The 26,306-nt window shown below is 36.9% G+C and overlaps 2 protein-coding genes and 1 long non-coding RNA gene across 9 annotated transcripts; all 3 read left to right on the forward strand.

Annotated features, from left to right (window-relative positions):
- The first annotated feature begins 1,245 nt into the window (after nucleotides 1-1,245).
- On the forward strand, nucleotides 1,246-3,986 carry LOC114302193 (uncharacterized). The gene is made up of 4 exons (XR_014338304.1): nucleotides 1,246-1,773; nucleotides 2,482-2,679; nucleotides 2,866-3,548; nucleotides 3,670-3,986. It is a non-coding gene; the product is annotated as an uncharacterized LOC114302193 (long non-coding RNA).
- Nucleotides 3,987-3,989: 3 nt separating this feature from the next.
- Nucleotides 3,990-7,442, forward strand: LOC114282749 (uncharacterized). Of its 7 annotated transcripts, XM_082883563.1 has the most exons (7): nucleotides 4,014-4,040; nucleotides 4,513-4,597; nucleotides 4,891-4,987; nucleotides 5,549-5,678; nucleotides 5,772-5,863; nucleotides 6,030-6,230; nucleotides 7,219-7,442. In XM_082883563.1, the coding sequence occupies exons 4-7, from the start codon at nucleotides 5,605-5,607 to the stop codon at nucleotides 7,263-7,265; spliced, it is 414 nt and encodes a 137-aa protein (XP_082739689.1). In that variant the 5' UTR covers nucleotides 4,014-4,040; nucleotides 4,513-4,597; nucleotides 4,891-4,987; nucleotides 5,549-5,604; the 3' UTR covers nucleotides 7,266-7,442. The 7 variants fall into 7 exon arrangements, with proteins under 7 accessions (XP_082739686.1, XP_082739690.1, XP_082739689.1 ...); XM_082883564.1 differs by lacking the exon at nucleotides 4,513-4,597 and having other exon boundaries at nucleotides 3,998-4,040; XM_082883561.1 differs by having other exon boundaries at nucleotides 4,891-5,678.
- A 9,055-nt stretch (nucleotides 7,443-16,497) lies between these two features.
- Nucleotides 16,498-18,120, forward strand: LOC114276177 (F-box protein CPR1). The gene has a single exon (XM_028217968.2). The coding sequence runs from the start codon at nucleotides 16,614-16,616 to the stop codon at nucleotides 17,841-17,843; it is 1,230 nt and encodes a 409-aa protein (XP_028073769.2). The 5' UTR covers nucleotides 16,498-16,613; the 3' UTR covers nucleotides 17,844-18,120.
- The last annotated feature ends 8,186 nt before the right edge of the window (nucleotides 18,121-26,306 follow it).

Here is a 26,306-nt window from a genome sequence, read left to right on the forward strand (position 1 = left end):
TTGTCGGTTTTGATATGGAATCCTTTTTGTTTCCAATTCCAACTCAATCTGTGTGTGTATGGATATTCAAATCTTGTGAGTTTTGATATGGAAGCATTTTTGTTTCCAATTCCATCTCAATCATTGTGTATTGAAATCTTGTGGGTTTTGATATGGAATCATTATTTTTGTTTCCAAGTCCATCTCAATCATTGTGTATGGATATTCAAATCTTATAGGTATTGATATTGAATCCTTTTTTTTTTTTTTTTTGGAAATAACTTCAAACGGGGGATTCTCCAACCATACCAACTAGGTGTACAATAATAAGTCCTTAGTATGCTTTGTCTAAATGTGTAATTTCATAAAATGAGTATTTCGATAATCTATAGACATAACCCACTATACACACGTGTTAAATTTGGGGTAATTATGACATTTACACCTGGATGGGATTAATTGTTCATTAGAATTTTTGAAGGACTAATTGATTCACAAGATATGAAAATGGATTTGTGTGTGTGTGTGTGTGTGTGTGTGTGTGTGTGTTTTCCCCTAAAAGAAAAACTAATTTACTTTTAATTAATAAAATTTGTGACTACTTAGGCCTCGTTTGGCAACCTTCAATTTTAGTCAAACAGTCAAAAAGTCACTATAAGTTGTCATATCACTCTCTCTACTTTTCTACATATCTTTTCGTAAAAAGCTAAAAAGTTACTAAAATAATCTATTCCCAAATGAGGCCTTAGTCTTTATATAGCACCAATATAAAGGTTTATGATGTATTATTTATTATATTTGCATTGAGAGGGTAATTTGTGTAGCCAAATTAGGCCGAGCTACGTTGGAGTGGCGGTCAAAGATGCTTGATCGAACTAGTAAATGCCCATATTTTTTGACCTAGCTACGGCACCTAGCTACAGGAGACCGAGCTACGAGTCCTAGCTATGGGACTGAGCTATGGGATTTAGCCACAAGACCTAGCTATAGGATTTAGCCACAAGATCAAGCTATGGAACCTAGCTACATGACCTAGCTATGGGATTTAGCCACAAGACCTAGCTATGGGACCTAGTTACGAGGCCTAGCTATGGGACCTAGCTACGGGACCGAGCTATGAGATCTAGCTACGAGGCCTAGCTATGGGACCTAGCCATGGGACCTAGCTACGGGAGCTGGCTACTTCCTAGTGGTAATCAACGCTATCACTACAAGAAAAGAGGGTATATAACACGGAAGCATTTGCGACGGCATCATTTGCCGTCGCAAAAAGTGATTTTTTGCGACGATACCACTTTCCGTCGCCAATAAATCGGATTTCAGCGACGGCACCATTTCCTGTCGCAAATGAACAAGCTTTTGCGACGGCAAAAACGGCAGTCGCAAATAATTCAAGTTTTTTGCGACGGTATGAAACTTGACGTCGCAAAAAAAAACCCCCAAAATCTGGGCTCAGCTATTTTCTTCCTTGGCGCTCGTTTTTCCCTCCCTTAACAAAAAATCCCTAATCTTTCCCCCCTTAACCAAAACCCCCTAATCTTTCCCCATCTCTTCTTGCGACTCTCTCTCTCTCTCCCCCCTTGAACCAAAAATCCCTAATCTTTCCCCATCTCTTCTTACGACTCTCTCTCTCTCTCTCTTGACGGCGAGCAGCGGCAGACGACGACAAGCAGCGGTAGACGACGGCAAGCAGCCGCAGACGACGGCGAGCAACGTGCGACGGCGGCTAGCCAGCGACGACGATGCGGCGTGTCTCTCTTCAACTCTCTCAGTCAGTCTCAATCTCTGAACCAGGTTAGCTCTTCTTCTTCTTCTTCTTCATGTTGTTTTTTTCTCTCTCTCTCTCACTCTCTAGCCATCTGTGTGCTAACATTTTCCATAGCTTTGTTGTTTTTTGGAAACATAATGAATATTCTTGAGATTGAGGCACTTCTTTCAAGTAAAATTTTCTAGCCATCTTTTTTATTTGTTTTATTTATTTTTAAATTTTTAGGGTTTTGTGTTCTATCCCTCTCTCCTTACATTTATTTGATTTTTTCGTTTTTTGTTTTTTGGGTGTGTGCATACTTTTTGGTACATTTCCACCTCATTCTAATTTTTCTAGGTCGTGTTGTTGGGCTTCAGGTAATTGGAGTTTGGAGTCCATGAAATTACTCCCAAAGATGCCTACTTTTCTATTCTAATTTTCAGTGTCTTTGCTTGATAGATGGGTTTGGCCTTGAATTTTTCTTTTGTTGAATCTATTACATAGAGTGGTGTGGGTTATTAGATATGAACTCTCACTGTATGAAATTTTGATTAAGGTTCCTTTCTGCCTTCTTTGGGAGTAATTTGCTCTTTGAATTTACTGGCATATCCTTGTGCATTTTCCATTTTTGGCTTCTTCAAAATCTTTGTTCCCTTTCTAATTTGGCTATCTAGAATGTTTCTACTATCAGGAATTTCTCTCCTCTCCTTTAGTCGTATCGTTGTTGGATGGTAGCTAACTTCATTATCTAATAGGGCTGTTTATGAGGAACACTCGGGAAATATAGGGACCTACAAAATCACGTTTTGTACCGTGAGCGTGTTGAGGAACTAGAACCAAGTATACGGTACTGTCTACACAAACTTGGTGAGTCAAATTTACAAACTTCTGAACTCATGCACATTGGTGAAATGGAAGGACCTGCACTTGATCTTTTCAAAGCTAAACTAGAGGTAAGTTTAGTTGTTTCAAAGGTTAAGCTATGAATAATGTTGTATCCTGATCTATTTATGGTCATCTCCTTTTTAATAGTGGTTAGATTATATTTGCTTCTTATCTATAAAATTGGAAAAGAATTTCTAGACTTTTGTTACATTACTTGCCATTTATCTCATGTCTCGCTTTATCTCGATTTGCAGGCTGTTATGGCCGAGGCAAGATCTCAGCAAGCTGCATCTATGACAGAATTTCATTGGCTTGGTCATAAATTTCCAATTTCTAATGCGAAGACACGTGTTTCCATATTGAAAGGTCCGTAATCAATCTCCATTTATAATGATACAAATGGTCAGTATGGTCCGACAATCAACGGACTTGGAAAGTGTGTGCAAGTGTGTCTCTTAACTTTGTCATTTATCCTGCATAAACATAATGGTCAAGAGTTTGCAGTTGTCATTATTTGATGGCCTGTTGATACGTGAATCAGTGACTGTAACCCTCACACCCTTTGCTTTCCCATTCCGCAATGTGCAACATAATTTTGCTTGCTTGTGTTCTACACTTAATATTTTAGTAATTATAAGTTGTGAATACATGAACTACGTGGGGATGTTAACTGCATTACTCTTAGGAAATATCATAACTTGTTTGTTATCCATTGAAAAATACAAAGTTGGTGTCAAGCCCAAACTAGTTCCTGAAAACAAAAATAAGCCACTCTGAGAAAGAGCTGAAAGAGAAAGCAAATCAGTTATTATCAAAACGTGAAGAAGCTGTTGTTGTAGAAAATGAGCTTGATGCTAGAACAAAAGATGTGGAAAATGTCAAATTGGCTTTGGAATCTCTTCTGTATGAAGAGGGGCAGATGGAAGCCTTACAAAAGGTATCTTTTCCAATGGTGGTTCTGCTACAAATTCTACCTCAGATGGCATAAGTTTTCAGTTTGGTCAAAATTCTTCTGTGTATTGTAAATTGTGAGTTGTAATTATTAAATTGTTCTTCAGGATCGTGCAGCTGAGTTGGAGCTAGTGCAGAAGTTAATGGATGAAATTCGAATTCTTTTGGCATGGATTTCACATACCATGATCCCATGAAGAATTTTGATAGGACTAGGGTTAACGGTGCAGTTGCTAAACTTATTAAAGTGAAGGATGGCTTCACAATGACTGCCTTAGAGGTTGGCCTTGCATGATGCCATATACTTGGTTTATTTTAGAAATGGTATAATATGTTGCCAAGTTTTGACATGTTCTAAACATAATCATAACTGGACTCTTACACTCAGTTCATTTTTAGGATGCTGTAGGAGAAAATTGTTTAATATTATGTATTTGGTTCAACATTTGTTTGCAAAACTATTGATGCAACGAGGGAGGTAAGTCCTTTTCAGTAATCTTTTTCCCTAAGGTGCCGTTGTAGATGATTATAACATATATTTTCCATATGAAGATGACATTTTTTCTTTTGTTGCTTTGCTGCTATGTTTCTGGTCATGTTGTATTTGAGTGCAACATTGATTCTACGTCTTGATTTAAATGTACTGTAGTTCACTAAGCAACACTGCAAAAAAGGATCGGAGAACATGTGGTGTTGGATTTTTTTCTCAAAAGTTAGAATTGATGAATGAATTTATTGTTTGACAAACATCTTAGAAACACATGCGCTTTGGTTCAAGGTTGTGCTATTGATCTGTAAAAGTGTTAGCTAAACCTTATTTTTGGAATTGGACCAAATTAATTTGTCATCTTGTACGTGTCTAAACTACCACGTATTTTGAATAAATGTTTTTTTTTTTTTGTTATCTTGTTGAGCTTGATCTCATTTTCACATTAATGACTGGTCCATAGGTTATTTTTAATAGAAAAATTGGCACCCCACTCTCGAGGGTGATATATTTCAGCCTAGTGGCCTTCTGACTGGTGAAAGTTGCAAGTAAGCAAATATCCTTGATGCTTTTGCCCCATTCTTGAGAATGGTAATGATTTATAATTTTGGTCAGTTGTTACTTAACTACTCTTTGCCAAAACCTTATCTACAAGTATTGGAATGTGCTTATTGAACTATGAAAACTTTCCGATTTTTTTTTTCTGCACATATTTATGTTTTTTACAAGTGTTAAAAGGTAAAATCCATTGTTGCTATTATTCTACACAAGAAGATGGTTTTAATTATTTTTATCCCCTTCTGGTAATCTAACTTTCTAAATCGGCAACTAATATTTGCAGGGGTGGTGGTGATCTGTTAAGGCAACTTCATGCTTTGGCAGAGGTTGAATCCAAACTTTCTATGCATCAGAAAAGATTATCTGAAATTGAAGCTGAGGTTAACCTTAAATATTACCTCTCTTACTGAACAGAAATACTCAAATAAGAATGAAGTGGATAAGAATGAAGAAAGGAAGAATAGAAAACACTTTTTTTGAGCTTAAGTCTTTTCCTTTTTTATTTGTTATGTTTCTTTCTTTTAATAATATCAACGATCTTGTCATTTATTTATTTTATATCTACAATCGTGGTTGTTCTTTAATTTTGTTCCTAAGAGGTTATGGTTATTCCAAAAGCCATATAGAGTATAATTGTTTCATTATAAATTTTAATTAGTGGGTAGTGCTGGTGGCATTCTGTATCTTAACACCAAGCAGCCATTCACAACGTGTAAATGCTGATTTTCCTTTATTGTTTTCTTCTTGCCTTTGGGCCATACCCTTATTCATATTTTAAGTTTTGTCGTATTGATGTATCAATATTATATAATAACCATATCCATGCTTCATAGCTCGTATGTAGTTTCATAGATCTGCAAATCACCAAATATCAATTCACCCCCTTCATTTTTGCTTATATTATATATTTCATTGGATTTTTTTTGTCTTATCACTACTAGGTGCTGGTGGTGGAAGGAATGTGAGTGCTCATAAGGAAAATGGACTCAGTAATAGCATGGAGAGAGGTTTTAAGCCCTCCCTGTCAGTTCTAGAAAAAACAAAAAATAATGCGAACCCTCATGTCACAAAGTAAATATGTTGCATTTTGTTTTTTTAGCCTAATTTGCTCATCTCTTGGCAAAAAATTGTGCTTCCACTCTGAATTTTGTCTATATGTTACAGATCTTCTACCATTTCAGTCAATGGGCCCACACATGTTCCTGATGGCAGTTCCAGTCATGAACGTGGCACCCAATCATCTGCATGTATTATTGGTAATCTTCATTAAGATAATCTAGTTGTTGATGCCGCATTTACAAACATGTTCTGTGAAACAATCTCCTTACTTCACTTCCACCTTTGTGACCGGAGTTGGAGTCAAAAGGGAAAAGGTCAAATTAGGTTCTCATCTCTGGGCTTGCCCAACATTGTATGTGTCAGGTGTTTACTCCTCTACTTCAGATCCTGTGGTGGTGGCACCTCTCAATTCCCAGATCCCCAGCGTGGGGGCAATCAAATGTGAAATAAACAGCCAAAGAATTGCTGCAGAATCTGGTGCCTTTAACCCTTCCGGGAAAAGATCGAGTAAGCTAAAAGAATCCCAGATTCTTGAAAAGAATCAACCGTTGGAGCCTTCCAAAGGTACAATTCTGTCATCATCACATGTTACATGTTTTTCTAGTAATTTTAAATGGCGCATTGTCCACGCCTTTTTATTCCTTCGCTTGTGTGATATATTGTGCCACGGACATCAAATACCCAAGCCTTTGTATAATTTGTTATTTTGATGACTATATTTCTTCATTGTTGAATGCTTTTTATTTGTTTTATGACTAGTTTGTGCCTTGGTTTAAACCATTGTTTTGTAAGATTCTGCATGTATTAAACAATCATATTATTTGGTCTGCAATGAATCATGTATTATCATGCTTTTCTATTTATCTAGATTGTTAAACAAAAGGTTACTATATATTAAATATTAATTTAAGTTAAATGTTATTTGATATTTTCCTTTGTCTCCACTAGTACAGATTTTACATAAAAATTGTGGTAGTCTAAAACATATAGTTGGATGGAGTCATTTCTACAGTAAGCTAGAAGTAGAGTTGGTCTATGGAGCTGGATGGGTGGGCTGTTGGCTTGTTTCAATCCTTTGATTTCTCATGTATGAGCACCCGATATATTGATATTACTAAGAAGATTCTTGCAAATCTCATTTGTATATGCTGTCAATATGAAGATGGCAGTAATATGCATTTCATTTGGTTCTTGAATTTCACATAGGAAAGGCTTTTTTCAATTTTTTAATTTTTTTTTATCAGTCTTCATGATCTATTCATGATCTAATTTTTGCCAACCCATATCTCACATTGTTAAAAGAAATCGTTATAAACTGTGACATGTAAGGACATAATGTACTTTCCTCAAAACAATCAGTTTTAATGCCATCAGAGTCGTGAGTCAAAAATAAATAAATAAATATTCCTAGAATCTTTGGCTGCAACAAAAGTATGAATCCTTATTCTGCCAATTTTTTATATATATAGTAGTTAATTTTTTATGTTTTTCTGTAATTAAAATATTAACACAATTATATTGTCGTTAATTATTTTTATTTTGTTATTTTCAGATATTTCCGGAGTAGCAGTTTGCTTCTTTTGGAATGCAGGCGTGTAAAGATTAAAATATTAACCCATGGAAGAGTCATGACGAAAACTTTTGTTTTTAATTTACGTTATTTAGATTTGTGAACAACATTATGTATGTATTATGCAACATTATGTATTGGGATAATTTTGCTGATGTATTGTTATGAATGGAAGAATATTTTAATTATGGATGAATTTTTATTTATATACTGGACTTTTTATATTATTATGTAATTATTGATTTTTTTTAGTTATTTTTCATTTAATACAGGTTATTTTGATATTTTTAATAATTTTAATACAGGGTATTTTTTTTTTTTTTTTTTGAGACGGCAGAACACCCCGTTTCAAAAAGAAAATTGAACTAGGCTTTTTGCAACGGCACCTATACTGTCGCAAAAGGTAGGGAATATAATTGAAAAATAAGGCCTTTAGCGACAGTATCATTGCCGTCGACAATAGTTATTAGCGACGGCTCAGGTTGCTGTCTCAAATACACTTTTAGTGACAGTATTTTTCCCGTCGCAAAAAACCCTTTTAGCGACGGCAATACTCTGTCGTCGAAAAAAACTCAGATTTTCATCCATTATTGCGACAGAAATTTGCCGTCGCAAAAAATGAATTTTCCCGTCACAAAAGCAAAGGCGACGGCACTTGCCATCGCTAAAACCCTTTTGCAACCCCCTTTGTTGCGACCCCCACTTGCCGTCGCAAAAAACCATTTTACCGTCGCAAATACCTTTTGAGACGGCGCTTAGGGTATTTGCGACGGCATTTTGCCGTCGCAAAAAATAATTTTTTTTGTAGTGTATGGCCGAGCTACCAAGCAAGTTAGTCAAACTGAGAGGAGAGCCATGCAATGTTAGCTTTCACGGTGCTGCGTATTGCATGGCTATGCCATTGGCGGACAAAGCAGAGGTAGTTCGGTTGGACAGTAGAAAGTTGAGCAAAGACTTGTGCCATCTCACTTGGCTTGCAGTGAGGAGGGTGTTCTAAGGATAAGTATTATCCTTAGGTATGAAACTCCTGGGAGGACTCTGCTAAGGAGAGTTAGAGTCCTGCTAGGACTGTGCCATGTAGAATCTATAAAAGCTCATGAGAGAACCTACGGACAGGTATTGCAATTCTTATTCTCAAATACACAGAGCTTATTGTCTATTATCTACTTGCAGACTTAGGCATTGCAGGGGTTTCAGGCACACACCCACTGGCTAGCTCACGTTTGTATTTTCAGGTAGTAAAGCGACGACGTTTGGAGGAGTGCAAACTTGATCAACAGGATTATATGAGAAGATTATTCTGTGCTCGTACAATTGGCATCATCTGTGGGAAAGATCACAAAGAAAAACCTTTTTGATTGAGTTTTTCTTCAACTGATTTCAATGGCGTATAACGAAGACTTGCCTCAGTCTGCTGTTGATGACAAACTCTAGAAGGGGATAGGAGGCGTGAGGATTCGCCTTTTGTTCTGCTCATAGCAGATTTAGACCCTTAGCGACGAAATCCTCAGAGGGGTACACGAGAAAAACGTGGTTTAATGCTCGTCACTCTCAAAGCCCAGATGGACAGAGGCGGAGGATGGACGTTTAAGTTCTAGAGGATCGCGTAAGAGAGCAAGATGAATTGATAAGGAAAATGGCATCAGACATGGAGGCCATGAAATGCCAGATAAAGGGCAAAAGCGTGGCAAGGGTGGAACTCCGCGAAGGAAGAATGCATTCTCGCCACTCAGGAGATCACGACACGCAGTTACGCCTTCGTATTCTGAAAACAGAAACCTTGGAGCAGACGACACTTGATCAAGAACTTCCAGGACTGGTTGCTCCAGGTCTGAGAGAATGAGCACTGAGAGGTCTCACATAGAGGGAATGAGTCATCGACCCTCACATACACACCATACCACCTCTCGGCACACCGAGCTGCCCAGATCAGTGGATCTATGAATTGTTCTGGAAGAAAGGGTGCGAAGGAGGAAAGACGCCCAAGCCCATGACCCTCAGAGGATCTCGACTGTACAACAACTGGCACCTAGACCGTACGAAAGCGTTGAGGTTGGAACGCTAGTATTGCTTCTTGCCTATGAACTAGTCGATAAGGCATTGGCAAGGTTGCAAAGCTTGCCGTTCGTTCCGACAATAGAGAATGCACCACTGCCCTTGGGCTTCAACCAGCCTAAGTTCACAATCTATGGGGGGAAGTCAGACCCTTACATGTACTTGAGCCACTGTCACCAAGTTATGGCCATACATCAGCCGAACGAAACTCTGATGTGCATATTGTTTCTGTCAAGCTTGGGTGACCTAAGATTAACTTGCCAGAAGGTAGCATTACTTCATGGGCATAACTTACGGAGACGTTTGTCATCAGGTTTAAGATGAACATCAAGATGCCAATCAAGGTAGATCAGTTGCTTACCATTGACATGGGCGAGAAAAGAAACATTGAAATCTTACAATAACAAATATTGGGAGACCTTCAACCAGATAGACGACTGTCCTACCAACCTAGCTATTGCACAGTACAAGCAGGGTCTGCTAGTGGGTCATAAGTTGAGAGATTCAATGACAATAACGCCGCCCCTTACTATGGAGGCCCTGATGGAGAGAGTGCACTAACACATCCGAGTAAAGGAAGATGGGGCGCACGCCAAGGTAGAGTCGGCACAATAGCGATGCCGAACAAAAAGCCTTCGGCGAAAGTTAACACAATCGACAAAAAGGACCGACTGTGCACAAATATTTGCCCAACATGGGGCAAAAGGAATTGGCAGGTTTGACTAACTCTTTCTAAACAAACCTTTGCCCAACTGAGGGCAATGAAGGTTGGCAGGTTTGACCAACACATTTTTTCACTCTTCAGCTAGGATAAGTATCTATGCTAAAGAAGGTTGGCATGTTTGACTAACAAAATTTTTTACACTCTTTAGCCGAGATGAGTATTTGGACTAAAGAAGTTGGCATGTTTGATTAACAAAATTTTTTGCACTCTTTAGCCAAGATGAGTATTTGGACTAAAGAAGGTTGGCAGGTTTGACCAACAAAATTTTTGCACTCTTTGCCTAACTGGAGGGCAATAAAGGTTGGCAGGTTTGACCAACACATTTTTGCACTCTTTAGCCAAGATGAGTATCTAAACTAAAGAAGGTTAGCAGGTTTGACTAACAAATTTTTTAGCACTCTTTAGCTGAGATGAGTATCTAGGCTCAAGAAGGTTGGCCGGTTTGACCAAGAAAATTTTTTGGACTCTTTAGCCGAGATGAGTATCTAGGCTCAAGAAGGTTGGCAGGTTTGACCAACAAAATTTTTGCACTCTTTGCCCAACTGGGCCAATGAAGGTTGGCAGGTTTGACCAACACATTTTTACACTTTTTAGCTGAGATGAGTATCTAGGCTAAAGAAGGTGGGCAGGTTTGACCACAAACATTTTCTGCACTCTTTGCCCAACGCAATAAAGGTTGGCAAGTTTGACCAACACATTTTTTGGATTTTTAGCCGAGATGGTTATCTCAACTAAAGAAGGTTGGCAGGTTTGACTAACAACTTTTTGCACTATATGACTAAGATGACAGTTATATCGGCCAACGCGAGGTTGACAAGTTTGACAAACATTTTTTTGAACTTTTGGACCAAGATGGCTATCTCGGCCAAAGAAGGTTGGCAGGTGTGACCAACGTTTTGCACTCTTTGACCAAGATGGTTATCTCGGCCGAAGAAGGTTAGCACATGTGACCAACTTTTTGCACTCCTTGACTGAGATGGTTATCCCGGCCAAAGAAGGTTGGCAGGTATGACCAACTTTTTGAAATTTTTGCCAAGCTGGTTAGCTCGGAAAAGTAGGTTGGCAAGGTTGACCAACTTTGAAAAATATTTGCTGAGCTGGTTAGCTCGGCAAAGTATGATTGGTAAGATTGTCTAACTATAAGAAATCTATGATTGAGCAATTTTGGTGAGCTCGGTTGGATAGAGCAAAATAGCTCGGCTGGATAGAGTAATCCTAATTATGCACTGCAGATGGAATTAAGGGGCAATTGAGAGAGTAATTCGTGTATCTAAATTGGGCCAAGCTAGGTTAGAATGGCGATCAAAGATGTTTGACCGAACTAGTAAATGCCCATATTTTTTGACCTAGCTACGGGACCTAGCTACGAGGCCTAGCTATAAACCTAGCCACGAGACCGAGCTACAAGTCCTAGCTACGGGATCAAACTATGGGACCTAGCTATGGGATTTAGCCACAAGACCTAGCTATGGGACCTAGTTACTAGGCCTAGCTACGGGACCGAGCTATGGGACCTAGCTACGAGACCTAGCTACGGGACCTGGCTACGTCCTAGTGGCAGTCAATGCTATGGTTGCACTACCAAGCAAGGTAGTCAAACAGAGAGGAAAACCGAGCTAGGAGGAGAGCCATGCAATGTTAGCTTTTACGGTGCTGCGTGTTACATAGCTAAGCCATTGGAGGACAAAGCAAAGGTAGTTCGGTTGGGCGGTAGAAAGTCGAGCAAAGACTTGTGCCATCTTACTTGGCTTGCAGTGAGGAGGGTGTTCTAAGGATAAGCATTATCCTTAGGTATGAAACTCTTGGGAGGACTCTGCTAAGGAGAGTTAGAGTCCTGTCAGGACTGCCACGTGGAATTTATAAAAGCTCATGAGAGAACCTATGGACAGGTATTGCAATTCTTATTCTCAAATACACCGAGCTTATTGTCTATTGTCTACTTGCTGACTTAGGCATTGGAGGGGTTTCTGGCACACACCTGCCGGCTAGCTCAAGTTTGTGTTTTCAGGTGGTAAAGCGGTGACATTTGAAGGAGTGCAAACTTGATCAATAGGATTATACAAGAAGATTATTTTGTGCTCGTACAATTTGTAATTGCTTTTCTATTTGATTAAAAACACACTAGAACAATCCCCTTTCTTCTTTTTCATTCATTGCCTATAACCCCTCACTTCCTTTCTGATATAGCCACCTACCATTGCCATCCTTCCTTTTTCTTTCCCTTTTATTTTCCTCTTCACCTCCAATTGATTAGGGGTGAAGGGTGCTGACTAGTGATTGGGGGTGAGAATGAATGGGCAATAATGGAAAAAAATGGGGTGATATGATATGGGAATTTTAGCTTGAGGTGGTGGCCATGGAAGGGTAAGTAATGACAAGGGAGCAATAGGGGTGTGTCGGCTAAGGATGGGTAGAAGTAAAGGTGGAAGGTATAATGGTAAAAGAAAATTGTTAGAAATTTAAAAAAATTTACTAACTTCTCTACTAAATGTTTCTTGGAAGGTGAAATGGGAAAAACGTAGTACTTTGTGGATGATGGTATAGGAAGGTATTTTGTTTTTTTTTTCTTTTTAAAAGTTGGGCTTCTCTTATATTCACATCACATTTCAACATGAAAGAATTTGAAGGGCTTATGGGACCCACTATGAGTTTCGTTTTGATGATCCGAACCGTTCATTTGTAAGGCCCTCAATGTATATCGTCCATAAAAAAATTAGTTTAATTTAATAATCGTAACATTTTTATTTTATCGTATTTGTCTTAAAAAATATGATTGACAAATATATTTTTGCAAATAAATCATTCATTTTCTTTTTTCAGATACAAACACGATAAAATAAAAAAGTTACGATTATTGAATCAACTTAATTTTTTTTTTCATGAATGATATAATTGAGAGCCTTACAAAACAAACGATTCAGATCATTGAAATGAGATCTGTGATAAGCCTTATGGACCTTTCAAGTTTTTACATATTGTAATGTGAATATGAGAAAGGTGCAATCCAAAAAAATATAATGGTGGTAGGTAGGCGTGATAGTTTGGACTCTTTATCAGTTTGAGTCTAAGGTGAACTCAAAAAATAGTATTTATCTATTTGGGAATGGATAAATAAGACAATTTTAATAAGCCAAACATTAGATTATTTCCAGGGAATCCTATTTATTTATAAATTACCACAACTTTGATGTTTGGAAGAACTGTTCACATACAAACAAACACCTAAAAAATTCAACCCGTCTAGTTCCCTACAATCTAGGGGGTTTTATTCTTCAATCTTTCACCTCGCATTTATGTCAGACTTGAAATCCTGGGGAGACTACCACTCAAAACACTCGGCCAATGTAGGTGTGTTTGCAAATCATGGCAATCTTTAATAGCCGAACCTTTCTTCATCACCAAGCATCTTCATGTAACTCACAAATTAGAGTATTCAATCAATGATGATAATAAGACCCCCCAACTCATCATCCAATCTGATACTAAAAAATATTTTTCTTATTAATTTTGTTGTTGCGAAACATTGTTGGAGTTCAAGAGAGAGTTTTTTCCCAAATGCTCAGAAATTATGTTTTTGTTGCTGGTTTTTTCCCAAGTGTTAAGGTTTATACCATGAGCATAAATTCTTGGAGGAAGAGGATTGGAGACATGTTTCCGGGTAGGATACTGCATTATTATTCCCAAATGGGCCCGAGTCCCTTTGTTAATGGGGTTCTCCATTGGATGGCATGTAGAGGCAGGGAGATGGAAGAATTGGTGATTATGTCATTCCAATTGGCGGATGAGATATTTGGGGAAATTATCGTGCCTTCTTTTGATGGACATTGCACTGCCATTTTGGCGGTCCAACACTCAATTGCCTTGGTTGTCCAGGATCCAGCTACAACAAAATGGGACAAATGGGTTATGAAGGAATATGGTGTTGTGAACTCTTGGGCTAAACAGTATAGTTTAAGGAACACAATTGGATTTCCTTCTGGATCCATGAAGAATGGTGAAATTCCTATTGAAAGACGAACAGGCAATTTGGTTTCCTATGACCCTAAAACCCAATTTCATAGGGACCTTAAATTGCCATGATGGCCTTATAAAATATTCTTTTACACGGAGAGCCTTTCTTTACTTGACTATGAAGGTGAACAACGTGTTTATTGATTTTCAATTGTTGCTCATTTCTTGGTATAAGCTGCATTTCATTCTTAAATCCGTAACTCTATAATTTACTTTCCAATGATGTTTGATTTGTTTAGTCACAATTATTTATAGAAAATTTTCACAAGATTTGATTAGTGGACAACGAATTTTTTTCCAGTTATAAGAATTCCCTGAATTTTTTTCTTTTGGCAATACTATGTATTAAATTGTTGTAAACAATTGTGCAAAGGTGAAATGTTATCTTTGGAGGGACATATATCTTGATTCTTGATACTGAATTTGGATAAAGAATAATACTATATATTGAAGTATAAAAATAATGAATGGCAGTAATATCTAATGTGTTTCCTTTGATTTAGCAGTCTTATTGATCAATTGATTATGGGAATTATTTGCTCCTTTTTTTTTTTCTTTTTTTTTCTCCTTTTTTTTAAAGGGTAAATTACACTTAGTCCCCTTTCTATTTAGCTACTTTCCCACTTTGGCCTTTTGATTTTTTTTTTTTTTTTCTACTTTGGCCCTTCATGTTTCAAATTTTTCCCACTTTATTACTAAAGCTAATTTTTGTTAAAAATTAAACAGAAAATGGCACATTATCGGTTACATGACATAAACATATTTTATTATACATGACTTATACTTCTAACATAAACTTAAATTCTAATATAATAATATATTTTTTATGTTATGTGACAGTTATTGTAACATTTTCTGTCTAATTTTGAACAGAAGTTGGCCTTAGAAGAAAAGTGGAAAAAACTTAAAACATGAAAGGCCAAAGTGTTTGTGATATGCGACAGAAGTCCTTATATCAACATAGTTTATCGTAGTTGTAATGAGGAATAGTTGGGAATTCTCTTTGTTACTTCAATCAGATGCTCTTGAATGATTTAAAAATGATTTTAATAAGTTTAAAACATGCTTTTACTATTGTAGATGAACCATTTACTTCATACAAAGGATATTTGTATTAACTTAGTACAAAGTTTAGGTTTAGATACATATTTGAACCGAGAAGCACCAATATATCCAACAATAAAAAAAGACTTCAAAAACAGAGGAGTTATATTTATTTCTATAGCTAGGGATGTGTGTTGAACTGTATATTTGGCTAAGGTATATGCAATAAAATTAGCATCTTAGCATACAAAATGAAGCTATGAGGCTACCCTTGTGCTAGAATTAGGCTGTCCAGAAGAAGCTGCTTCGACTTGCAATGATGAACTTACTTCCTATGAAAAGCATTAAAAACCATAATGTAATCAGATTCTACAATGAGTTGAAGTATCCCTCTGGCCCTGGCACATAAAAGGCCCTCGTGAACTATCTTTCTAATAGACCATTAGTGAGCAAGTGATCATGTTGGAGTAGCAAAAATTTTGATTTTAAATAACATTATAAGTTTCCAAATACTATTCCAAACAATTAGGAGTCGACTTAAAAGGAAAACTAATATGACTTGAAATAAGCCATTATATATATACAATAACAAAATAAATAAATAGAGAAAATTGTAGGTGAACTGATAACACACTTCCAAAAATTGAATTGAAATTAAAGAACAAAATATTTTTTCACTATCTTGAAAGTAACTGAGAGGTTTATGTTCAATTCTAGATGGTTCACTTCTTTTAATTGGATCATTTTTACTTTAAATTTAAATTTATGTTCAGTATTTTAACTAATATGTTGAGTATGTTTGTTATAGTTTATTATAAGTATAAAGCTAATAATCAAAAAATGTAGAAATCAAAATTATTTATTCCTAACTTTTAAATACTCGATTTTTAATTTTTTTTTTTTCTTGTGGTGTGTTTAAGTTAATTTCTATCTAATAACGAGAGGTAGACATTGACCAGACTAGGCCAAGTTCGCACTATCTATTAAGAGACTTTGTATTTACTCAAGCCGCTTGACCCAAACATCAGATTTATATAAGAGGAACTTACTGATAAGTCTCATGCACAAAATTTAAAATTCATCTAATCTCAAAACAAAGCACTTGCACCAATTAGTCTTATATATTTTTAATTGTTACCAAAAAGAATTCTAAACGTCGGAATGTTCAATATCATCGAAAAGTCGCCGGAATATCACTGAAAATTTGTTGGAGTATCGCTGGAATGTTCTGAATGTCACCAAAAAGTCATCAAAATGTCTAAAATATTCACTGAATATCAAGAATATCGTCAAAGAAAAAAAAAAAATCTTAGAATGACAAATAATAACAATGAAAAAAATAACAATGAAAAAAATATGAGATTATAATTTTGTGTTAAATAATTAAAAAATATTAGAGGAATAAAGGCTTGTAATCGCCTGAAATATGGCTACGTGATCCCGGAACTGGCCAATAATTTTTCGTTTTTCCAACGCTAAACAGAGGTTTGCGTCATTTCCCTCTGCCAAAAACCCTAAAAACTGCACAAAAGAAGACGAAGCAATGTCGGACTACATACCTCGAGAATTGTTGATCGATATCCTCACGAGGCTACCCGCAGAGACTCTTGTTCGATCCACACTGGTTAGCAAGTCATGGTACTCTCTCATTACAAGCCCTAGTTTCATCTCTCACCACCTCAATCGAACCATTTCAAACCCTAACAACACTCACCTCCTACTTCGCTACTGCACTGAAGATCCCATCGAACAAGAACACTACTCGCTACGCTTCGACGATCCTATCACCAACACATTCAATGAGTACGCAAAGCTCAATTTTCCATTCACTTGCATAGACCCTCCTTTTGGGATTGTTGGTAGCTGTAATGGGTTGATTTGCATTTCTGATGATCAGGCATGTTATAACCATGAAATGTTTTTGTGGAATCCATTGATTAGGAAGTCTGTGTCGATTCCATACCCTAATGTTAGGTTTAGGTCGCACGGCTCTTTTATGCATTCTTTAGGGTTTGGCTTTGATTCAGTATCTAATGACTTTAAAGTTGTTAGAATTGTGCATATTGGATTGGATTGTAACAGAGTTCCACCTGAGGTCGAGCTTTACACTCTAAAAACTGGAATTTGGAGAAACATTAGTGATAAAGCTCTTCCGTATATTGTTGTAGAGCGATCGCGACAGGCTTATATCAATGGGGTTTCACATTGGGTTGCTCACACTCCAAGGTTTGGTCATGGTGGGATTTTTCGAAATTTGATTGTGTCATTCGACATGAACGATGAGGTGTTTGGGGAGATTTCATTTCCGGAGGGTATAGCTGGTGAGGACAAATTGATGCAAAAGATGAGCCTTGTTGTGTTTGGTGAAACCCTTTGTCTGATCCAGCATTGTAAATCTTACGGTGAACCCCCCCATTGTTCGATATGGATGATGAAGCAGTATGGTGTGGCAGATTCTTGGGTTAGGCAAATTAGAATTGATCTTTCTGGAGGATTTTTTAGGAAGCCAATTGGGATGAGAAAGAATGGTGAAGTTCTTCTGGGGACGAGGGAGGGATATTTGGTTTCTTATGACCCTGAGAGCAAACGAATTATATATCTTGGTGTCCAAGGTACTATAGATAGCGATTGTTGGTATTCATTTGATGTGGATACTTACATGGAGAGCCTAGTCTTGCTTGATAAAGGGGCAGATTTTTGTGATGAGGTTATAAGCGATCGGTTCTGTGCGAAGAGAGTGAAGCGGACTGATAGAACCCAGGATCTGATATAAAAATCAAAGAAGAACGAGTGCAGGCAAGATGTACCTTTTGCACCTTATTAGAGTATTCATTATTGCTTAGGTTTATGCTTGTTAAATGCATTATATTGATAGCTCTAAGCAACTTCTATTTCAGTCCTCGTATGTATGTCTTTTGAGAATGCCTTGAATACTGAAAAGTTCAGCCTATGCCATTATCTCTTTCTGGAGTTAATTTTAGTTGTATTGTCTAAGAGTATCTTGGTTTGTATATTTGAAAATTAGTTATGTGAGCATGATATTTGCCAAATATCTTCTTTAATCCTTAGTTTGGAGTTTCTTTATCACCATTTGTGTGGTTGCTAAGAAAAATTGCAGAAAACTGGACAGATTATGGACCTTTGGAATTAAAATTAGGGTATTTTGGAATCAGAGCAATGATTGTTAACTTAATCAAAATACCATTCTCAAAATCTAGTTAACAACATGAATAACATCATTACCTACTATATTCCAAGTAGTTCGAAAACACTGACCATCAAATCCATTAGGATATGGAGCCTTATTTTGATGAAGGCATCTCCACCATCTCTAAACCCCTTTGTTTTCTTCTTCACCTCTACCATTTCCAACCCCCTGCCCCACTCCCTCTGTCTACCCCCACCTTTCTCCATAGTTTCTGGCTAGGCACCTACCACAACCTCCTCATAGCCTCACCCCATCACCACACACCAACTGGCCACCAAAGCAGCATCCTCAACACTCCCAACGCCCACCCTTACCTCCATCTATCGCCCTCTCTCTTGCACCTCCTTCACCCCTTCACAGAGCCCTCTGATTCTTGTTTATAAACATTGTAACAAATTAGCACTTGATTTCCTCCATTGGCCCCAGTAACCAAAAATTGTGAGGAACTACGCAAGTACATGAAATCCAAGAGGGAAGCATTCACTGGTTTGTTCAAGGCTTATTCTAGGATATTGTGTAGTAAGATCGGGATGTTAGTATGGTGTGTGCTTCATTGCTTACCATCACCATCTAGCTCGAATGCACTGTGTTGCAAAGACATTATTAGATCTTCATAATTGATAAAAATGGTGTTGGTGTCAGTTATCCATTGTGTTTGGAGAGTTAATAGTGTCGAAAAGTGCATGATCACTAGGTGGAGTCCAGGGTGTGGCCGTGAGGATAAAACAGTTGCTGGAAACAAAGTGAAAACATTAGGTTCAATCTTTGTCCATTTTGAACTACTTTTACACTGTATATACAGGTATGTTACATGGAGGTGTTACGAAATTGATTCAATTGGAGTAATTTTGTAATGTAGGCCAATTGCTATTTCCATTTAAAATTTTGATGACATCATCCATTTTTATGTCTCATGCGATTTTAAACAATAAGAAAGTAGGGTGTAAGTATGTCAAACTAGAGGCTTAACTGTATTTATTTCAATTGTCAAAGGAAGTCTGTATCATTTACCCAAAAGCTATTGTAGAAAAATGCAACAAATAGACATCTTTACACTTACTTCAGTTATTTTGGCTCATGTACAACCTGGATGTTAATTGACCAAAGACAAGGGTGTATTTTGTTGAACTCATGGGTTGGTTTTTTTTTTTTTTTTTTTTGCTTTTTTTCCGGTTCTTCACTGCCAACAGTTAATTTAACATTCAATTTCACTCTTTATCCTTCCCTGCCTTTCCACAAGATATGATTAGTGAAGAATGAATTTTCCAGTTATAAGAATCCCCTGAAATTTTTCCATTTCGTGAATACTATGTAGTAAAGTGTTCTAAACAATTGTGCAAAGGTCAAATATATCTTTGGAGGGACAAGTTCAGATTTTTCAGGTCTTGAATTTGGAAATGAATAATAATGCTATATATTGAAGTATTATTACCTACCACATTAATTATAATAAGAATAAGAAAATAGTGAATTTATACGACAGTAATATCTTTCGTGTATCTTTTGATATAGTAATCAGCTGGCAGAAGACGAGCCTTGTGACTTTTGTTCTGCTTCTCTCTTTGTTTACTCTTTATATACACATTCTGTTTTTGAGACTTGTTTTAACTGTTGATTTTAGAGGCTGAAAGAGAAGCTCATTTATTTTTGTGATATGCAATACAATAGAAGGAAGTTCCTTAGATCAACATGGTTTGTCCTAGTTGCAATAGGGTGGCACAGCTTTCTGATGAGGAATTGTTGGGGAATTCCCTTTCTTAACTCAGTCAGATGCTCTTGATCGACTTAAAAAAATGATTTTAGCAAGTTTAAGAAATGTTTTTAGTATTGCAAATAAACATAAAGAAAATGATATACTTTCATTAATCATAGTTCATATTACAAAAGGTGCAACGCCCTCAAATTAAAGCATATGACAATCATGCATAAGATCCATAAACATAATAGAAAAGTTACGTTTCATTTATCAGAGTTTCCTTTACAAAAGATATCACATGCATTACGGGTTCGTTTGGTTTGTATTTCTGAAAAATTTTTGAGAAATTTTCTCTACAAATAAGTTTTTAAAAGTAATCAAACCAAACAAATTTTTCGAAAAAAATTTCTCAAAACTTGTAAACAAAACAAGTTTTCCAAACAAATCTCTCCCTCACATACATCAAATTAATCATTTTTTCCAAAACTCTCTCTCAAAATAATTTTCTAAAACATCTTTTGAAAAAAACCAAACCAAATAACTTTTCGTACTTTTTATCTCTAAAACACATCTCTCAAACACAAACCAAACATACCCTACATTTTTATTGAAGTTTATCCTGAAACTATAGCATCTAATTCTAACTCCAAATAACAAAATAAATGCCCTAAGGGCTTACATCTTTTCCAAGCTATCACTTGGTTACAGCAAAAGAAGAGTTCTAACTCCTTTACATATAGAGCTCTTGGCTTGAGTTTACATTTAACATCAAAAATAAATTATCAAAATGGAGCCTTTAACTCCTAAACCTCTCAAGCTAAAATCTTGGAGACGGCATTTCACCTGTACCTGAAAAATGGTGTCCCAAGTAGGGTGAGCCAAAACCCAGTAGAGATATGCTAAACCAAATATGAGAAGTAACTAAAACATTAGCATTCGATAAATGATTAACACTTATAAACCAACTTATACCATTTCTATAACCAATCAACAATTACATCATATTCGATTCAATCAATTCATAGATATAGCTCAATATTATCCAAACAGTTTAAAAATGAGACTACAACTCATATACCAACACTTCAATAACAAACATCATTCAACACTTCATTTCCTCTCCATTTTACGGAACTACGTCCGAGGGAACCGGCACCGAAATATACACATATGATTTCGAGACTTTCACCCTAGACACTTCGGCCAACTTAATTCTCAATGGAGTCCATCCCCTATCTCCTCCCAAACAATATACACATGCAATGTATTTAACACGTTGTCATATACAATGACCAATTAAATCACATATTCAATGTTAACATCCAACCGTTATATTCAATGACATTTCAATTCACTAGTTTCAATTCACCTAATCATCATGTAGTTTCTACAACAATCATGGCTATCTTCCACCGATAGCCCAAAACATATATTTCTAAATAGATAATTAAATTTATCAAACAGATAAATCATCACATTTTCTATAGGTGAGTGATTCATTGATCCAACTATACCATTTAATCACAATTTCCTCTAATTTCATGATTCTCAAACTAATTTCATATTCCCACATTATTTCACTATTTGTACAAAAAAGCGATTCATTTCGAATTAGGGCATTTTCCCCAATTTCTCAAATATTGCCCCTAAGGCCAAATTTCACCCATTATACACAATTAACCCATTGTTAAGATCTCACATACACATATGAAGCCCAAATAAGAAAAATCCCTCTTTTAAACATTCAAACTCAAACCCTAACTTTACCCAAAATTTTCAAATCCCACCATTTTTACAAAATGACTAACATTTATGTCAAAACTCATATTAAGGAGTAGAGTATCCCTACCTCAAATGGAGAAGCTCAAAGGAGATGAAGAGAGAAACCCAAGATGCTCCAAATCTACACTTTTTCGGATCAAAAGGATAGCCCATGCGATGCTCTACCTTTTTTACAAAGGAAGCAGGGTAGAGACACTCTAGATCAAGTGTATTTGTAGAGAGAAGGGGCATTTTAGAGAGAGAGGCTGCCAGATTAGGGTTTGGAATAAAAAAGAAACCAAAAAGTGCTCTTGAATCACGCTACTGCGAACTGATATATACGAGGCTCGCTCGAGCGAAGGACTTGTTGCTCGAGCGACCAGACATAACAAGGACCTCGCTTGAGTGCAAGAAGCGTCGCTCGAGCGAACAATGCGAAGCTTCAGGTCTGCCACTCACGCAAACGCACGCTCGAGCGCAAGAGTGCTCGCTCAAGTAAAGGAACAAATAACACCAACCTTGCTTGAGCGCAAGAAAGCTCGCTCGAGCGAAGAATACCAACCTTCAGGTCTTTTAGGGACGCGAACACACGCTCGAGCGCAAAAGTGCTCGCTTGAGCAAAGAAGCAAATACCCAAGGCTCGCTTGAGCGCAAAAAGCCCCACTCGAGCGAAGAAATCAAATCCTGGGCAGCAACCATTTGTTTCAACGCACAACCAACATGTTCCAAACTTACCCAATATATCTGTCACGACCCAAACCCGGCCCTATGGGTTTAGCACCGTAACTGGCCAGTAATCCGAGATTACCGAAGGCCTGCAGAACAGTAGTACAGTAAAACAGAGTACAGGGCCTGGCGGAAGCCAAAACAGTAGATAAACAATGCCCAATGAGCTGTGACAGTCTGTATGCAAAAAGACTTTCATACATTCATACATAAACGGTACAGAACAGTATGCACAATATTTACAATCATTCAGACTAGGGACTTAATCTCTGCATAACAGTACGATAAACAATCAGTCTATACAGAACGGTAAGACAGTACAGAAGGGGAAAATCTAAGACACCCCTACGCCTTAACAGTTAGGCTCGGAACCTCGCAGTGAGGCACAAATGCTGGCTTGACAAAACTGGAGTAACCCTGACGCTCCTAGCTGCGGTCTGGTGCCTGAACACCTACATATATATATGAGCAGTGAGCTAAAGCCCAGTGAATAACATAAAGCGTAAAGGGGTTTAGAATGAATGTCCTTACAGTAATGAAAACAGTTCATTTCAATCAGTATTTCATTTGTTCAGTACAGTAAACAGTCATATGTGGTACATCCATTAGCATAGCAGTAACAGTAGGTCTTAAAAGACTGAACAGTAATGATGGCCATCAGTCAGTAAACAGTAGTGGTTCCAACAAGGGAACCGACAGAGATCTCTGTAACAGTAACAGTGAACAGTAGGTGCTAAGGATGCCACAATACAGTTCAGAATATAGGACATACACTCATTCAGTAAACAATATCAGTTCAGTAAACAGTTCAGTTCAGTATTCAAAAGATAATCATTTTGAACATATCTCTACACAATTGTTACTCACAGAGTTTGGGCTACAGTATGCTAGAGCGTGCCTCCCCAGTCGCCAACCCTACACAGTTAACAGATTGAGCACACTAAGCCACACAATTGGGAAAGATAATAACTTAACCCCTAATTCCTCGGTGTGCTCTACATCTATATCCTCAACAAGATGCCTTAAACTAGGCCTAAGAATGCCTAGAATGGGATGATGATGCAAAGATGTACATTTAAAAGCATTTTCAGAAAAACAGAGTCCCGCTCGAGCTCAGGTTTCCCCGCTCGAGCGGTCATGCAACAAAGGTACACGCTCGAGCGTAAACTTTTTCGCTCGAGCGTACTGTAAAAGTACTGGATGGGTGAAATCTCCGCTCGACGCCCGCTCGAGCTTGAGACCTGACTCCGCTCGAGCGCCCAAACCTCCGCTCGAGCGGACTGCAAAACAGTACAGAGATGCTGGGTGCTCGAATTCCACGCTCGAGCGGAACTTTCCCCGCTCGAGCGGAAGTGCGAAATCTGGAAATTCCAAATTGCACCTCCAAGCTCAAAACCAAGTTGTTAACAACTCAAAACCGATCCTCTTGGGCTCATTTTCTGGAAAACTCTTATAAACACATGAAATAACACGATTCAAAACTCAATTTGAGAAATCAAAGCCCAAGGGTGTTTAATTCAAACCCAATTTCAAACCATTTTCCAAGAACAATCTTCAAACATGACATGCATGATCTTTAAATAACTTTCAAACTTCAAAACATGCTCTAGTGAGCCAATTGATTCCAAAACATGATGAAAGCATGGACTACTCTTAAAACATGGACATGCAAGTGGCAATTTGCCATGAATTCAACTCAAAATCCAACAATTCAAACATGCATGCATGAATTATGTTCTATTTCAACATGTATGAACTAAAATAAGACTTAGCTCCTCAATTTGACATGAATCATGCAAGAACAAGCTCAATTCATAAACAAGAGGGTAATTACTCTACCTTAGGTCTTGAATGCAAGATGAACAAGCTCAACTATGCAATCTTATGCTCTAAATCCTTCAATTTCCAAGCAATTCTACAAGTGAACTCAAGACTCTCACTTCCTCTCTCTCTAAATTCGGCTGAGTGCTCAAACAAGGCTGAGGAAATGTTTTGATAAAGCATACACAAGGCTTCAAATATGAGTAAACAAAGGCCCCACTAGATGGCAAAAGTGTAATTTCGTCAAACTCTTTAATTGGCTTATTTTAATCTAATTTAATCATACCTAATCAGTTTTCAGATAATTATACCATAAAATCATATTAAATATGACGATCATAAAACACCAATCAATTCTAGATTCGGCCGCCGATAAGGCCTTCAATTAGTAGTTTAAACATAAAACATGAACAGATCAAACAAACAGTCAACAGATAAAATGCAATTCAAACAGATGTATTCGCTCAATTCAGTTTCAATTTCGGTCAGTCAGTTCAGTACTTTAATCAATTCAATTCTCAGTCAGTTATCAGTCATTATCAGTTCCGTTTAGTAGTAATCGGTGATTATCGGTAATCAATCAGTCATTAATCAGCAAACAGTATGAGGGTTGTTACAATATCCCAAAACTCAAATACAATGGATTAAATGATGGAAACAAGATATAGACAACAACAAACAACCACAGAACCTGAGTCCAAAACACAACAAAGGTCGGGGTAAAACTTGGACCACTATAAAAGGTATTACATACATTATACATTCATAAACGTTCATCCTGAATCTACAGCATGTAATACATATTGATAACAACAAAATAAATGCCTTACGGGCTTACATCTTTCCAAGAGATAACTTGGTTACAACAAAAGAGAGTCATAAGCTCTTTACATTTAAAGCCCTTGGCTTTAATAAACACGTGAACATAAAGATAACAAAAAAAAAAAAAAAGAGAGCCTTCAGCTCCTAAACCCTCCCAAGCTACGTCTTCGGGGGAGGCATGTCACTAGCACCTGAAATGATTTCTCAAGTAGGGTAAACCAAAACCCAATACAGATAAACTAACACAATATATAAGATTTAACTATGATATAGATGTCAGAATAAATGTCCAATATACATAACCAACTTACATTCTTTCCATGACCGTTCAATATTGATATTTACATCTCAATCCATTTTCATTCATTTCAAATCAATTCATGGGTCTAATTCATTGTTATTTAAACAACCCAAATGAGACTACAACTCATTAATTCACAATTCAATGTCAACCATCATTCAACACTTCAAACTTGCCATTTTACGAAATTCTCATCAGAGGGAATCGGTACCCAAATATATATATATATATATATATATATATATATATAATTTCGGGGCTTTCACCCTGGACACTTCGGCCAACTTAGTTTTAAATGGAGTCTATCTCCTATCTCCTCATAAACAATGGAGTACATCCCCTATCTCCTCCCAAACAACGATACATACACAATGTATTAAAGTATTGTCATATACAATGACAAATCACAACACATATTCAATGTTTTAACAAAACCGTCATATTCAATGACATAATTTTAATGACTAGTTTCAATTCACTTAATCTTCATGCAATTTTTACAACATTCATAGATATCCTCCACCAATAGCCCAAAACAGATATAAAACCCGTTAAACAGATAATCAAACAAATTTCCATAGGTGAGTGATTTAACAAATCCATCTGCACCATTCATTTACATATCCTCTCAATTTCACATTTTCCGTAACAATTTCATTATTTATTCAAAGTAGTAATTTAACCCAACTTAGGGCAAATTTCCCTTTATTCCAAAATACTAACCCATATGTCTAAGTTTTACCATATTCCATACTAGAGAATCTCATACACAAAGCCCCATAGTTATTTTGTAAACTAACATGAAAACCCCCTTTTTCAATTTTGAATCTAAACCCTAACTTTATCCAAATCTCACCATTTATACTAAACAACATATATCTAGGTTAAAAACCATATTAAG

Source organism: Camellia sinensis, chromosome 8, assembly GCF_055761805.1.
Source record: "Camellia sinensis isolate YWXY chromosome 8, ASM5576180v1, whole genome shotgun sequence".
Lineage (NCBI taxonomy): Eukaryota > Viridiplantae > Streptophyta > Magnoliopsida > Ericales > Theaceae > Camellia > Camellia sinensis.